Below are 17,249 nucleotides of genomic sequence, written 5' to 3' on the forward strand. Positions count from 1 at the left end.
GCGGGGCACGTGTTCACGATTCTCCCAGCTGGTTCCTCTTCTCGTTGAACGATAATGCGACGATGTAACGTTCGGAATTGTCACATATACGCGCATCATGCAAGTCTGCCGTGGCAACGACGAAGTCCGCGTGTATTTTTCGTAGGAATCCACGACGTTTGTCCTCTTGCGTCGTTGCTCGTTGACGCGCGATTCTTCGAGATATTTGCCCCCGCATCTGAATGTGCGTGATCGCGGCGCGAACTGCTTTCGGATGATCGGTTCGCAGCTTTCGAATCGAATTGCTGTTTGTGACAGTGTGACGCGTTCCTGAATACCTTGTTCACTTCTCGTATCCCTATCGTACTCCTCCATCATTTGCTTCCAAAGTTTTCGTGTTTCCCTGTTCGTCTTGTTGTTCATCGTGATGTTGGCAATAGGTCGCTCCTTGTATGTTATCCCTGGTTCGTCCCAATAAACGCAACGATCGGACGTGGTCGCGGATCGGCTTCGATGAGCTGTCGGTCTTATGCGGCGTGTCGGTTAATAACGCGACGTGGCGAAGAACAAGCGCGTGTTGTTATTATATTTCTTAAGCAACCGCTCTCAGGCTGCTTTAAAATCGTCCTTGCTGAAGCTGAAGGACTCGACTGTCAATTTCGCCTTACCAGATAGAGACAGACGAAGGTAGTTCAACTTCTGAATATTGTTCGAGTCTCGGTGCGAGTGGATCGTGTTCAAGAACGCGTTATCCAACGTAATCTAGTTGATTTTCGGTCGATTTCCGACAGACACGTCGACAAATGTTTGCATACGCGCCGCTTGCTTTTAAGTTCGTAAACGCGTTCGTCGACGACGACAGTGTTATACAAGCACACGCTTCCGAGTCGAAAAATACGCGCGAAAATTACGAACGAAACGAAGAGAGGAGTACACGGATCGCTTTAGGATACGATCGACGGACTTGCTTTTCTTGCCTTAGCTCGAGATGGTCGCCTTGTTCCTCCTTATGTTTCCCTCGATTGTGTCCGGTTGTTTGCGATGTGCCAGGCATTTTGCCTCTTCTTAAACGAGGATTCGATTCGAAGGATCGAAAAAGATTTACGTGCGCGTGTTCCATGTCGATTACACTGCGCTGTACTTGTTGCACGCCCAATTAATCTTGGATTCGCGAGAGAGAGTGGCAGTTGAATGAACGATGAACTGTCAACGACACCAAGGGCTGTTCTTCTCCGAACGATAAGAGGATTTCGAATCGTCTCCGATCGCTGAGACAAGAATCACGAAGGATCGTTACGAATGGTCACAACGATACTTGACTCTACGATTACTAAGAATTGAACTCGATTCGAAAATATAAAGCTCGGCCAACACTGTCAACTGATCGTTCGACTGATTAAACGATACTTTGTTTCACGAATGCTTGCAGAGTCGAAGTTGACGAGTCGAAAACTCAGACGAGACTGTTCTCTCTTCCGAATGCCGAGAGATTGAAACGATTCTAAACTTCTCCCACGACTCGTGAGAATGATGTTGATTAATTCGAAATTTTTTGACTGTGCTTGGCTCGATCGGACGTCCAACACGGCCGAAAACGGAAGCCTCGAAAATATGCACCGTGGCTGGTTTTCTCCAAATGCGAGAAAATGATCGAGAAAATGGACTCGAGTGGCACTCATTGCATTTCCGTGCGTGATTAGGTAAGGGTTGCGAAAATTCTCTCAGGTGAGCTTCGACCGGTCGGCTCGTTACAATTAGCTAAATTACCCTTCGGAAACAACCTCGTTTATGACACACCCGGTTATTGGGAACACAATGCACATGGGAAATTAAAAGTGCTGCTACAATTATCGAGAAGAATCGTTCAAAATGCTCACGTGCCGATACTAAAATAGCCTCTTGACTAAGCCGAGCGTCGTACAATTACTCACGAAAATCTGCACATTTTCGTTTCTTGCAGAGGAAACACCTTGTTAATAGTAAAAAGTAAGAAGAAATATGTAGAAACTTCTTCATAAAAATTTCCTTCATATATATATGTATATATATAAATCATTTAATTAATGAATTATTAGTTAAATTTCAATGTAAATGAAATGTAATATAATTACTATTGATATAGTAAACTGACCTATATTCCCTCGTTGAAAATTAAATTATTATTCTTTCATGTCGCACTTTCACGTTGCAAATTTTTCGCACAATAATCAACCTATATATCGATTATTTGTATATATATATATATAAAAAGAAAAATGCCAGACAATGGGATAACGAATGATTTAACAGATCACGATGTGGAATAAAGGTATTGAACAATTATTGAGTGAACTGATCGAGTGCAAGTGACTGAACTGATTGTGAATGTTGTATACGAAATCAAGGTAACACGATATAGTTGTAACAAGATATTGCACGTTCGTACTATACTGGAAGATAAGATAATAAACTCGTTGCCGCAACTTCTTGTAATCCGTTTAAAAGTTGATACTTTTCGTTTAAGTTGTAATGTAATTTGTATTTTTTAATTGGATGTTCTGTTGAAATAGTTCGTTCGATGATTTTCATATTAAATTTATCGTTATTGTTAATTATTTGATATCGAGTAATTACAGTGAAATAAATTACACCGAAATGAATAATTAGATACATATATCGAAATAAAATTAACGACTGACGAGCATTAAGATATTTATATGGGAATTTAAATTACTGAAGCGGAGAACTCGATAATTATTTACAAAGTGGACCATCTCATCGATTTCAACGACCTTGAAATATGTTGATAAAATCAACATTCTGAATAATTTCTCTCTACTCGGTTTTAGATATTTTTTCCCGAAATAGTCGCAAAAAGCTTCGATTTGATGTACGTTACGATTACGCTTCATTCTGGCACAGAAGAAGTCATCTCGTGGCATTCGTACTTCCATACAAGTCAACCTAGTTCATTTTCGATGATCATTTTCAATCCACGTAAGAAAGAACAATCAATGGCTTCGATTTGGATTAGATAATCATTCGGTCGATCGCGTCGAGAGACGCTCGATAACGCTACTGTGTAATAAGCTCAGATATGAAGTAATAAGACAGATTCAATTCGCTCTGTATTATGTGCATTATCGTCATTTGAAATTAGAAACATCGTAGCCGTGAAATTGGAAGAAGCGACTATTTGGTTATTAGAACCGTCATATCGTCGTCGAAACAGAATCTTTCGCTTTTGTCTCGGAAACTATAAAGCAACTGTAACGTGTGTAGAGAAACATTGACCTATTAGTTGTTTAGAACATTGACCTTGGCAACATGTTTCATTGAAATTGGTAAGTTCATTCGCTTTACAAGTAATCACCGAGAATTCTCTTAATCTGTGTTCAAAGGTAAATTTGTTACTCTAAGCGTTCAAAGTGAAAAAAATCTTTTCTTTGATAATATCAAAGTGTGTTCCAAGAATTGTTCCAATACTTTAGTTCCATCTTCTTATCTCGAAGAAATAAATAAATTGGAAGCGGTAAACAAGATATATCTAATGAAAGAATTTATCTTTTATCAATTTAGTTTCATCAATTTAATTTGAACCAACTATTTTTAAATAAAATCGATCCAGTATTCTTTGAATCAATATGAAGGACTCAGTATTGCAATCGAATCAATCGTTCTCCTAATCCTTTTAACAGGAACATTCAATAAATCCCCTTTAATCAACAAAGCCACACCGATTCTATCCTCCCATTGTATCAATGAACAAACGAACTTAGCTAGTAGAAAATACTATCAAAGCTGGTCTTTGCATGAACAAAAGTGGAGTTTCAAGCGCATATTCAAATAGATAAATAGAAAGGAGGCTAATTCGTTGATCCTCGTTATTCTATGGTGTATAGTATTCTTGACTAATTATATGATTCTTTTTTTTAATTTTGCTCTTCGCATTAATTGGTACATACTGAGTCTTTATACTCATAATTGAGAAAATGAGATATGAATAGGTTTCGTTTCATCTGCTAAATATTATTGAATATTTCATATTATGCACAATCTACAAATTTTTGCGCTTATAAATTTTTCATAAATACCGTATTTACGGTTTACTAAGGATAATGTTACAAACATTATTCTTAAAAGTTTGCCTTGAAATTTACTTCACTTTGTTCGGTCAAGCTACGCTATTAAAATTGAGATGACTGGAACTGCTATGTGAATTTACTATTTAATGTCTGTCAGTGGTAATTGTCCTATATTTTTTCTTCATATCGAAATGCATTGATAGATTTACTTTCTTAGTTTCATTAGCTCTCGTTATTGACCGGATATGTCACATTTACAAATTGCGTCATATAGGGTCCACCTCCTTTTACATACGTATAAGGAATTTCATTGATTCTTGTGAAAATATCGATCGAATTACGTGAAATATAGACTCACCTATCACGCAATTATAAAGAATTTCATTAACATTAGAACTAACGACCTTTATTGTACCTAAATACGATATACGTACATAGATAATTAAAATTAAGGCGATATGACGAAATAAATAAGTATATATATGTAATTACTTTTTGTTTCAATAAATCTAAACATCAATATTTTTCCTACACATTTTTAGTAATTGCAAAAATAACAAATTTGTTGCCATTCTGTTATGTTCACTGCTTCGATAGTTCTAGTGTTAATTTCCTAATTCTTAATAAAAAGTTTAACAATTTTTCCAAGCGCGAACCTATGGCAAACCTATCAGAAAGATAAATCTACCGAGTAATCAAAACCAAATTCTTAACATTCGCACATCAATTCCAGTCACCTCGTTTATAAAAATTCCTGTCTCATGAGAAAATGAAATATCCTAAAATAGGAACCTGGTATATCCTGATCACTGGAGTGTGTAGCCTTGTTTTTCGCCACGGTGTCAATGCCGGCGCCGCAGGCTGGATTGGCGCTCTGATAAGCCGGGTTTTTGTAGCTGAACGCTGCGGCGCTCGAACTGCTCGTCGAGGAGAGCAACGGTGGCATCGAAGCTGGCTCCGAAGGTAAATCGCTGTCGTGTTCGTTGCTGGACAATACGTTCGGTTCGAGATGCTCGTAATCGGTCTCGGTTGCCTTGTTTCCAAGTTCATCCTCCACGATGATCGCGTCCACGCCGCCAGGATAATCGAGATCCGAGTCCAAGTTGCAAAACTGAAAATGCGGCTTCCCTTGAGGTGCGGACAGATCGAGGAAACTCGGGCGCGCCGGTGTCTTGGAGGAATCGCTGGAATCGCAAACGTCGTACAACGGTGGCGGATCGATTATGTCAGTTCCAGGTGTGTTTGGCTGGGAATTCGTTATCTGCGTCCTGATCGAGCACTGGTCGGAATCGGATGTCTCTGCTTGGCTGGCCGTCGATGTCGTGTACACGCTCGGATGCTTCTCCAGAGTTTCTGCAAGGATGGATATCATCTCCCTTAGACCATGCTTTTTCAGTTATTGGATGGAGCTGCCCGATGGATCGAGCTTTTTCCCTTTTTTTATGTTGATGAGCACTTTCGCTCTGCGCGTTCTTTCCTATTCCGCACATAGGGCGTATTGACTTTCTTCTTTTTATTCGATACGGTACGAACTTTGATATGATTTTTAGCGAAGAAAGGTTTGGCGAATGATCGAGATGTTTCAAATGGATTCCAGTTTCAATCAGAGAAATATCGATTACATCTATGTAACAGTTACTTTAATCTCCCGATGTTAAATGACGTTTCTGGTACACCGTGTCAAAATCTTCAATAACGTGTTAGAAGCATTCGATGCTGGAGAATTAATTATTCCATATTAGACAAATATTGGAATTTTAGAACGATATAAATTGTTTCTTTTTCGATCATTTCGAATATAGAAAATGTAACAGTTATTTACAAATAACAAAGTTATGTATTTTACACGTTTATACGAATACATTTATTTTCCTCCTAATTTAATCGTATTTCAAGAAATGAAATCCATCTGTGTTATCATCTTTGAGTACCTAATATACACATTTAAATAAAAAAAAATTGCCTCGAAATTTTATTTTCTTCTTTTTTCATACGAATTCAAATCTTGTTTTAATAGTAATTTTGTCATAAATTTATTTGCTTATATCTAACAATTTGTTTCTATATTTCTTTCTTTATCGAATAGAAAAATGAAGATCTTCTCAGCGTCAATTTAACTTGTATTTATGTGAACTTGAGTCTAGTTAATCTGTGAACATCTATCTGAAAATCTAACGCGAAGGCCTTATCTACGTTTTATATAATATCAAAAGTTCGTACCGATATATTAAATCACCTAAACTGAAAAGAATCTAAAACTCGAAGCTTTGATCCAAGCACAGGTAACGTTTGTCTTCGACGTTCATAAATATTTCGCGTAGGTGATATCCAATCTTTGTTGTTACTTAAACTTACCAAAATATGATATACATAGATCAAAACAAGTTTTCTAGTTTCCCAAAAATGGAATTTGTAAAAAATGGAATTGTTGAACTCGCTTTCTCTTTCCATTTACGGTAGAACTCCATTTATTTGAACACAGTTTATACACTGCGGTACAAAAAACTCAGGATATCTGTTATTTTGAACAAAACTTTGGTATCTGATGTAGATCATGAATTTTAAATTGCACACACGTTTTAATAAAATAATAATAGATTTGTAGCGTATAGCTTTTTTGTCATACAAATACCACTTTATAACGTCTTCTTTTTATGTACATAATTTCTTTTTTTAATTTTGAAACTAATATAATAACTCTTTCAAGACTTTTAAGTAACTCCATAATTGGAGTTTTGTAATTTTTTCCACTGCCTATGATTTGTCGTTCATTTAGAACATAGAAATTCATGTTCGGATCAGTGTATTCAATTGCCGCTTTATTTAACTCTTAAAGACTATCATGGCTGAAATTTTACACTATGCAAATTTTGTTCTAATATTATGATCATAGTAATATCATCGTAATGTTATTTATGACCTGTGATAAAAAATAATTGTCCTGTATTTCATTTAACATCGAACATAATGATAATAAAAGTTGTTTGACTTTATTGATTTTTTAAAATACAGAAATGTAACAAGACGAAATCTCATGATTAATCGAGCGATTTCCTTTAACGATAGTTTTTAAGACGTTAATCGGACATTAATTTCGAATAAATCGAACAGATGCGGTTCAATCAAATAAATGCAATTATACGAAAACGATATACCTTGATCATTATCGGCAGTAGGCGTACGCGTGGCAAGACGACGAAGTCTTCTTGGAGAGTTGCAAGATGCTCCAGATGATTGCTTGCAACTCGACCCACTTGATGTACCTGGTGATAACTTCCGAACTGCTAGATCACACAGCATGTCTACGGCTTCCTGTCTGCAAGTTACAAAATATAATCAGACCACAAAGTAACGTTAACGTGTAGAGAAAGTTTGAAATGCTATCAGAGTAATATGGTTAGACAATTATTTATTTTTAAGGAAATAATCTTCTTAACAGTTTCTTTAACAAATATACGTATAATATTACAAAAAGTATGATAGGGAAGTTCGGACATTTATGTCTGTTGATACCGAGTTCTGGTGAATATTTGTTGAGATTGGGAAGAAAACGATTCATTGTGAACTTTTGAAAAATAACATAATTCTGAAATTTGATGCGTATAATCTGTAGCTGAACGTAATCTCAAATACAGCATATGTAGTTCGATTATTATTTATTCTTATTTTTAACAAGACGTTTTAGGAATTGAGTTTAGTAGAAAGCTGGAGAAATTATTCAGTGGAATTCACAGACAGAAAAGACGGGAAGTCTTTTGAAAAAGAGCTGGTGGAATTACGAGATATATGACGAAAAGTCATTGAAAGGAACGTCGTACATCGTACATCATTCAATAAAATATTAATCTTATGAAAATACGTTGCCTTTCAGTTTTTCTTACATTTCGTTTTTTAAACTTCAATCTTCTGATGCAAGTAATATAATAATTTTTATATTCATATGTTGGGAATATCAATATCGTGAAATATATATTTACGTATCTTTTAATTAATTTAATCAATTGAATTAATAAGATTGAGAGATAAAAGTAAGTAAAAAGGTTTTACTAATTCACTGATCAATTTCTATTAATTTCTATTTCGTTCGATCTTTTCACTTTTAATATGTGAAATATACTCTTTTGTGTCGTACTTGCCAACACAGATACGTTACTGGTTATGATAATATGAGAATGTTGCCAAATTATGAACAGCTTTTGAATCTAGCTTGTTAACTTTTAACTATAGACCACTCGTATCTGAGAGGAGTCTGTGAATTTTCACTTTACTACTACATTCTAGTGGAGAGATTTTGGAACTGCAGCATTTGAATACCTTCAATTGTAAGAAACTTTAATGAACGAAATGAAAGTATTCGAGAAACTAGACATATATTGGAATAATTTATAAACTATATGACAGATACCATACACATACGCATTTATAATCGTGTTTGTGATATATAATATCATATCATAATCACAGAAGGCGCAGAGAATTTTTTCCCGAATACACCAATGACAGATACAAAAACAGAAAAATAGAAAAAAAAAATAACATTCAATATCTCGGAAAGCAAGGAATATGTCTTTACAAATAGATTTCCTAAAAAGAAAGAATAACCTGATAAATAATCTAAAATTTCCAGGGCAAATTTCCAAAAAAGTTTTTATAATTCTCACTTTTCTCTAAAATTTAATTAACGTACTTGCCCAACATAGCAACTGGGCCACTCATATATCACGCAGTAAAACAAAAGAGACATTAAATCATCGCGTTAAATCAGCGGCAATAGTTGGCGTGATTTAAAACTTTCAATTAGAAGGCGAGAGAAAGAGCGAGGGTATCGAGGGACGAATTAGCGGGAATTTATTTTTCCATTGAATCTAGAAAGAAGAATGGAGGTTTGCCTAATTACGGCAGAGAAGTTTACCTCAAACTGGTTCGCGGTGGACGGAGTGGATGATCAGGTTCGGTCGGAGAAAGCGCGGAGACAGGAGTTTGCGCGAGATCTCTGTACAATCGAAGTCTCACGGTCGGGCCACATTGTCGCAGCAATTGGACGGCCTCTTCGTGGCTCATGGGAGACAACGGTGCACCGTCCACGGCGACTATTTTGTCTCCAGGTCGAATTCTGCCATCGCTTAACGCCGGCTCCCGTACTAATGCCCTCACGTAATGACCCAGAGCGCTGCTGTCTGCCTTCCTCAGAGTGAAACCCAGACTTCCACCGACCTTTGTCATTTCTATGTCGAATTCCTGCCAGAGAGATTGCGAAAGAGAGTTTAGACCACTTAATCTCCATGACGCATTATCCGGGGTTACCGCTTCCTTTCGCGTAAATGAAAGTCGTGAGTATGGAAATTTGGGAACGTGGGTATCGTTGGTGTGAAAGCTAGAGGATGTTTGAACGTATTCAGGGGACCGTTATTTGTCGTACGTTGCATGGAACTGAGAGGTTCATAGAATTTATGGATTTAAATGCGTTACATCTTTTGATAGTACGTTTATATGACTAGAAAAATTTGACGATGAAACGCGTAGAATTTGATAAAAAGAAAGCTTCGTTTGAAAATAAGAGTATTGACGTGTAACGTGTATCGACGTGCAAAATTCTGCAAAATAAAAATTGAAGAATTTCTAAATCAAATAAATATCATAATATATAAAGTCACTTGCAAATTAATGGTATATGTACATATCAGACATATGTATATGTATACAATTAATTTTTAATCTTCTCTAGGTCTATATAAACATTTTTAATAAATATGCAAACTAACTTTTAGTTATTTGAAATAAACTTGGACGTAATAAAAGTGTTTTATAGTTTCCTTTTTATCAAATTCAAAAGGCAATAAAAAAGCTATGAATAAATTGCTTTACAGTCTGATTTTTATACGCTTCGTATTCGTTAATATGTTCAATGTACAAACACGATGAGTTTGTTATAGATGCATTCGAAACCGTGTATACTAGGGGAAATACCGAAATCTAAATTGTAAACGAACTTCGATCAAATTTCGTATTCCTCTTGGGACTTCCTACATGTAACAGTAACAGACAGTATATTCATTGAACATATTGTCCGATAGAGCCAACGGATTAAAAATGTATTTTCAATTTACCAGTTATAGCCGATATTGTGTAAGCGATGGTCATAAAGAAGCATGTACATAGTTTATAATTAACCTAATTTGTTTCTAATTTCAACGAATCGAAACTACCATAATAAAATAACTTCGAGCAACTTGAAAATTTAAAAAAGAAAAGAAAAGAAAGAAATTATTTTGCTAGTTGAAGTGAATTTAAAAATGATCATCATCCTCGTTAATGCCAATAATGCTAGTATCTCGACATTGATAACACTATCGTATTTCACTTTCGATCTTTCGATTAGCGGTCAAAGGGGTGGAAAATCGAGGAATTCGGTGATTCAGTGATGCAGGAAATTCGGCTATCTAGCGGATCGCAACAAGGAAGGATTCTTGATAAGAATTACTTACGCCGCAGGGCTCGATTTGAAGAGGTGGCAGGGGGTTGAGTATTCGCAATGGTGGTGGTGGCTCGCGCCTTGCCGGGGGTGGCGGCGGTGCACCCGGTGGTGTGACACTCGTATCACCCGGAAGTCGACACACCACCAACTCGACGGTATTGGGTGTCGTTCGTAGAACTTCGAGGGCCTCCTGCAACAAGTTGCATCGAGAGGAGATTAAAAATTTTATCGGAACTGATATGTGCCAGTTTGTAACATGAACGATTCAAAGAATAGCATTAGTGTGTTTAATCATTTAGTATCAATTCAAGTATCGGTAAACTGAATTTTATGAAAATTCTTTTCGTTACGACAATTATAATTTCATGCCTCGTAACTGTCTTAGAACGTTTATATAGAAAATACTTGTTTGTAAAATATTCTTGAAACTGTATCCCGAACATTTAGTTTCCTTTATGTAATTTCGAACGGTTTCTAAAAAAATTTCTAAATTAGACAATTTCTAAAAAAAAAAAAAAAAAAAAGAAAGAAAAGAACAAGAAAACCGTATGAAACCATATCCCGAACATTTAACATTAGTTTCTTTCCTGCAATTCCAAACGAAGAAATTTCTAAAAAAAAAAAAAAAAGGAAACGAGAAAAGCGTATGAAAGTAGTCAAAAAGTTCAAAATCTTCCTAAAAATTGTACAAACTCATAAACATCGAGTTATGTTACGACACAGTTTCTATATCGTGTTCTTCATCGTGCAAGGTTCAAATCGTTTACACTTTACGCTATTCAATTTGCAACGTAGTTACTGAATTTATACATAAAATTCGCAAATTAACGATTAATACGTTATCTCATAAGAGATGGTAGGAGGAGCAGCGTACAATATAAACTAATATTACACCTTGATTCTCGAGGGACAAACGAGCAACTGTACGCAAGATAGCGTCGATCTTTGCTCCGAGTTCCGGATGTAGCTACATTATGCTAATCAAATGCAAATCTCTAAGAGCTACGAGAAGACAAGCCCGTAGCTTCCATCTAAAGCTGTAGTAATCGCTATTTTGTCGCAGCCAGCTCATCGCGTTAAGCGTGATGGACTAAGACTAAGGAAAAAGGTTTGCGGTCACGGACGAAAGTTACTCCCGCGTATAAACGAATTAGAATCCTGTAACATTGAATCGTTTAGGTTCGAATAATTTGATATTATTTATTAAAAAAACAGTTTGCAAGAAATAATATTACTTAGAAATACTATTAAGCGATACTTCACAAGAAATTTTAAACGTCACACCTTTTTTCTTATTTTCCTTTATTTTACTATTTTCGTAATCTTCATTTTGCGATTATACTTTATTAGATTATGTGTTATTTTCAATCGTGCAAAATATTCTTATACTATTTGTTTTCTAACACAGTAGCAGATATTTCTGATCACCGACTAGTTGTAAGTGTACGAGTATTTATATTCTGCTTGTTATTAATTTTTAAGAAAACTTTTACAATTTTTAGGGCATTTTCAAATATTTGTACAATATCGATTATTATATACATTTAACTATTGCATTATGTATTTTACATTTTACATTGAATTTTATGTTATTATTAAAAAAAAAAAAAATTACAAACTCATCGGTATTTATTAAAATCGTTGTTATTACTAAATAATGTTAATATTTTATTAGCTATTCGATATTATCGTTATTATTGAAATTAAATTATTAAAAACATCAAATATTATTGAAAATACCAAAAGTTTATAGAATAATAAATATTTTACGCTTACATAGTTAGTGAGACCGGTTAAAGGAATTCCATTGGCAGCCAGAAGTATATCGCCAGGTTGAAGTTTGTTGGATAAGGCTGCCGGTTGTTGAGGAAATAGTCTTTTTACCCTAACAGGGCCAGCAGTCCCACCACCGGAAACGCTCAGGCCAAGTCCTCTGCTGCTTTTCTGCAACGTCACTCGGAACGTACTCTCTGAAAATCATACAAAATGCCCTCAATTTTAAAGCAACTACTTTAAAAGCGAAGTTTTCTCCCTTTTAAGCTTCTGAAGAGAAAGTCCACTTCGTACTACCTGAAAGATAACGAAGTTATAATTGCCGTTTCTCTAACTACCGATTTCAAGGAATTTATAATATAAGAGTTAGCGCATTACAAATGAATATGCTTTTCTCTAATCATCAAGTGAATCATTGATTTTTTTCAAAGAGAATTGTGTACTTCGTCGGAGAACAAATTGAAAACAAAATATTTTCTAGTTTTCGACCGCGTCTAATTAGAAATTTTACGAAACAAATGTCTCAGAAACATCAATGTTTCCAATATACGATATAAATTTTGATAAATGCGATGATTCACTTTGTTTGATACATATGCGCGTTACCTATATATTAAATGTATGTATACGTATTGTATAAGATAAAATTATCTCTACAACTGCGATTCCATTTGTTTCTAAATTTTCTAATTGAAATCAAAAGGCAAATTTTCAAATTTGAGTATCAAATTCACGAGCTAAAGTTCAATAAGTAACAGAATATTCATAAAGTGTAATTATGAAATAATATTTTAATAATCTAAGTTCACTCGTATAATGTTTCCATTTATGAATTTTTTTTTAAGATACTAATCTAATGAAAAATGTTTGTTATCGATTAGTACCTTCAATAATAATCATTCTACGTCGTAGGTTAGACGTGTGTCTTTCTTTAAAATCAATTTCACCTCGGACAAATACACCAGAAGCTTCGATCGAGCGGTTTGTTTCGCACTATTTCGACCAGTTTATTTCCATCGAATGGGTACAAAGAGAGCACAAAAAAAGCGAATGGATCGTTCGTTTACACTGCAAAGACAGAGCACGCCGTCCGTAAATATTTATACCACGAAGAAAGAAGGAGCACACGGTTCTTTTTTACCAGAACGCGCACCATTCCCGAAATTGTAGTCGGCTTGTAATTTACGATGCCTCGCTACTCTGACGCATGACCTAATATTTAGAATTGGGCTAGGACCCGAACAATTACTTTCTACCTCTCTGTTATATGTAGTGTCACTGCATCAGCTGCATATTTCAGTTGTTACAGTAACTTTCACGGGGTGTAACGTCATCCTGTTGGTCATAATTTCAAGCGATCCAGCGGTTTACGAGAAAAGCGTGTTTACGAGATGCGTGTAAATGCGCAAACAGAAACCTTGACAATTCGAAACATCGCTTGAATTTTTTCACAATTTACAGAGAAACACTGACTTTTATTATTGCTATTTTAGTTTTCATAATTGTAAATATCATACTTGGATATGCAGATGAAACAGAATTTTAGATTTAGAATGAATAATGCTAATACGATGTCGTAACAAATGTAAAGTTTACAATCTTTGGAAGAGGATGGACGATTTAAAAAATTTAAGGAATTTCGGGATTCAGCGAAAAAGAAAATATTTAAACGTGCAAACACTTGCAAATATTTTCGTAAATGCTGTTTTTGAACTTGTATATGTACGCATGTGACGTCTGGAGAATATCGAGAAAGTTTTAAAAAACGCTGTTTATCTTCCAAATGCCGTGATTTTTCGACGTGTTTCAGTATCTTTAATTTAACGTTTATGGAATACTTCACTTTCAAAGCTTCTAATATACAATGTACAATTATTTATCGAGCAATTTGATTCTATATAATTCGATTATTCGAATTTATATTTTCTCCTTACGGTTGATCGTTTAAGTCTATAAACAACATTTGGATATATTTTTAAACAATTACATTTATTTAAAATTACACGACGAAAACAAAAGTACGTATAATTGTACAATAATATTCTAATTTCAATCAAAATCAACGTCAATTTTGCCAAAAGACATCTACATATATTTCCAGCACATAATTAGAAAAAAAGGAACATCGAAATCTATCATTTTGACGTTTTTGATAACTCCAGCATTTTGATGTTTTAATATTTTTGTTATAAATCTTTTGATTTAAAATTTAAAATTTTGTTATAAATCTTCTTGCATGTAGATGATAGGTGATGACAGAACAAAATTCAATGGACTGTATTGGCCAGTCAAATTCGTATTTTGGGAAAACATTTCACGTTCATCAGCTTAATGTTTCTCCCAAACAATTAAGCTCCATTCATTTCTATAATTACATTCTCATAAACGTCCATTAATCTTTCTAAAAGGCGAACTAAAACCAAACCTCGTTGAAATTGACCACAGTTTCTCTGTGATCTCTGTACCAACTCTTTTTGTCCCCTCGTCCCCTTTCTTTTTTTGTCATGCGGTCGTGGACTTAGTATGGACGAGCACTAGTTCGAAATGACTCGCCTTTTACCGGATATTGACCCGATCCGGACGACATATCGCGCGTATTGTTCACTTTGTTCGCCATTCAGATCGACTCCTCTCAACGGGTAATTTACGTTTGTCACGTTATTGTCCCGGATCGCGCAGTGTCGATCTGTCCAAAAGTGCTGGCCATTGTTGGGATCGTTTCGAAATCGTGGATATCCTGAACGAGTTGGCTGATCATCCTCTAAACGTTCCGGCAAGTTTAAGAATCGATATCCGAGCGATTTACGGCTGCCATGTGTCATTATCAGCGGTTAACTGGACCGGAGTGAGCGAAAATTCGAATCCGAGGCATTTCGAACATTCGATCGCGTTCCGAGAAGATGATAAAATTAGAATGTCGAATTTTCTAGCTCGTAGGATTTTAAATATGTAATGTAGAAACTATTAATCTAGAATAATTGTAATTATCGTTAATTATTAAGGCATATAATTATTAAGCTGTATAAATGTCGTTTTCTTTTAAAATGAAGCTTTAACTGTATATCATTTCTTCCAAATATTATATTTCGTTAGAGTAATCTTCGCATGGTTCAGGGCATCTCCTTAACGACTAATTAATTTAATCCATACTTACTACTAATTTATCAACTAATGAAATTAGCAAACTGATAAATTACACGTTGAAACTTCTAAGCCATAAGCTAACTTACAATACAATACAATACGTCGTAGATCTCTTGCGGTATATTTAGTCAATCAATTGTCAAGATTGTGAAAATACGTAAAAACATTAAAAAGTTCATAAACATAAATCGTATTTTCTGGTAGATCGTGCTCTAGTATTATTTCCTCTTTCACGACAGATTTTAATTGAACGTTACAATTGCTAAAAATTTGAAAACAAACCAATCCTATCTAAAATCTACAAAACTATAATCTCAATCAACTTGTTAGTAACCTCTTAACGATAATTTCTTAATAGTAATTGTATTTGATAATGTTTATGCGACTGTAAACAGTCAATCAAGCAGAAAAAGAATTTAAAATTCGCAAGTTGCAACGATAACTTTGTGAAAGCAAGAATTTGATTGCTTTCGTTCTTTTATGAATAATACATTAAATCAAATGTTACAGACTGCAGTAAGAAATGCAATTTCAATAATGGTACATGGTTGTTCGTAAATTTAACAAATTTGCCGGAATATACTCGAGCAGGAAATCCTTGAGCGTGAAGAATCTGCACGTAATATCAAATTGCGTTTTATTCCGCTGAATTATCTCATTTTAATACCGCGGATTTTCGTAGTTTCAGAATTTCAAGCAAAATGTTCGTTTTATCGTTGGTTAGATTGTTTGGAAGTAATAGAGTGGATGGTTTTGTCGGCGTTTGATAAACGCCTCGTAAAATTTAAGCATGGTATTCCGCACGGTGCAGTGTTATTGCTGCTAATATCGTTGCTGATGCATCTCCACGCTCAAAAATAAACTTACTTACGTGATGACATAGCGTGTGCTATATAATTATTATCACTTATGAAATATGTAAATTGTGTGGCATTAGTTTGTCATTAATAAAATTACCGGGAACTTGATCAAATTCTGCTCAGAATAGATCCTTGTGATAGATAGCGAACTTTGTAAATAAAATTCAGATAAAGCGTAGAAATGAGACGATAATGAGAAAATATTTGTTCTGGAAATTTATTCTTTGGCTGTCTGAAAATTAAACACTTTTATGAATTAATAATTTTATTCCACATAACTAATAGTATATTTTTTATGAAATATAAATATTTCTACGATAAAACAAATATTCTATATAATATATAGTTTCTGTATATTGCAATTAGCTTGTGACAAATTATAATCTAATTTAGTTTCTGTAAAATTGCAAAGAATATGTCTGTAATAGGAATTTTTAAATAATCGTAACACTTTTGCAAATTGATAATTGACGTACGTTTTTATAATATGAATAAAATAGTATAATGTATAATATACTATGTTTATAATGTGTAATATACTATTTCAGATAGCAACTTCCATTATAAAAAGCATATCGATTACTATTTTAGAATTACAAATATTTCTTTATTACTTGTCATAAATACTTCTCTTTGCTACTTTTGAGAAAGATATAATTTAAAATAACAATTTTTTTTTTCCTTTTGGTTACTATTCAACGTTGTGAGGAATATTAACGCTTCACACTTTAGCAAAATTTGTCACAGAATGAAAAACTTCTAATGTTCGTTCATGTTTAAAAGGACACTGTGTAATATTAATGGAATGAAAACGAATGAAGAGACGCATGAGCCGAGTTCAAGAAGATTAATGTTCCTTTTTCTCATCGCTTTTGAATTTATTATTCTTGGTAACCTGACTTAATAATTCTTAATGAATTTTCTGTTGGAGAATTCCCTAAACTTTGTTAGGAC

General features: G+C 34.5%; 1 protein-coding gene across 3 annotated transcripts in view; it reads right to left on the reverse strand.

Annotated features, from left to right (window-relative positions):
- Nucleotides 1-17,249, reverse strand: part of LOC139990356 (uncharacterized) — a 229,324-nt gene that overhangs the window by 8,103 nt on the left and 203,972 nt on the right. For 2 of the 3 annotated variants that reach the window (XM_072009565.1, XM_072009564.1), the window contains 5 exons: nt 12,295-12,488; nt 10,529-10,708; nt 8,956-9,281; nt 7,199-7,359; nt 4,836-5,396 (listed from right to left, as the gene is read on the reverse strand). In XM_072009565.1, the coding sequence (XP_071865666.1) occupies nt 4,836-5,396; nt 7,199-7,359; nt 8,956-9,281; nt 10,529-10,708; nt 12,295-12,488 (1,422 nt within the window). The remainder of the gene's footprint in view (nt 1-4,835; nt 5,397-7,198; nt 7,360-8,955; nt 9,282-10,528; nt 10,709-12,294; nt 12,489-17,249) is intronic. The other variant, XM_072009566.1, reaches the window with a different exon arrangement.

The sequence above is a fragment of the Bombus fervidus genome, chromosome 8, assembly GCF_041682495.2.
Source record: "Bombus fervidus isolate BK054 chromosome 8, iyBomFerv1, whole genome shotgun sequence".
NCBI lineage: Eukaryota > Metazoa > Arthropoda > Insecta > Hymenoptera > Apidae > Bombus > Bombus fervidus.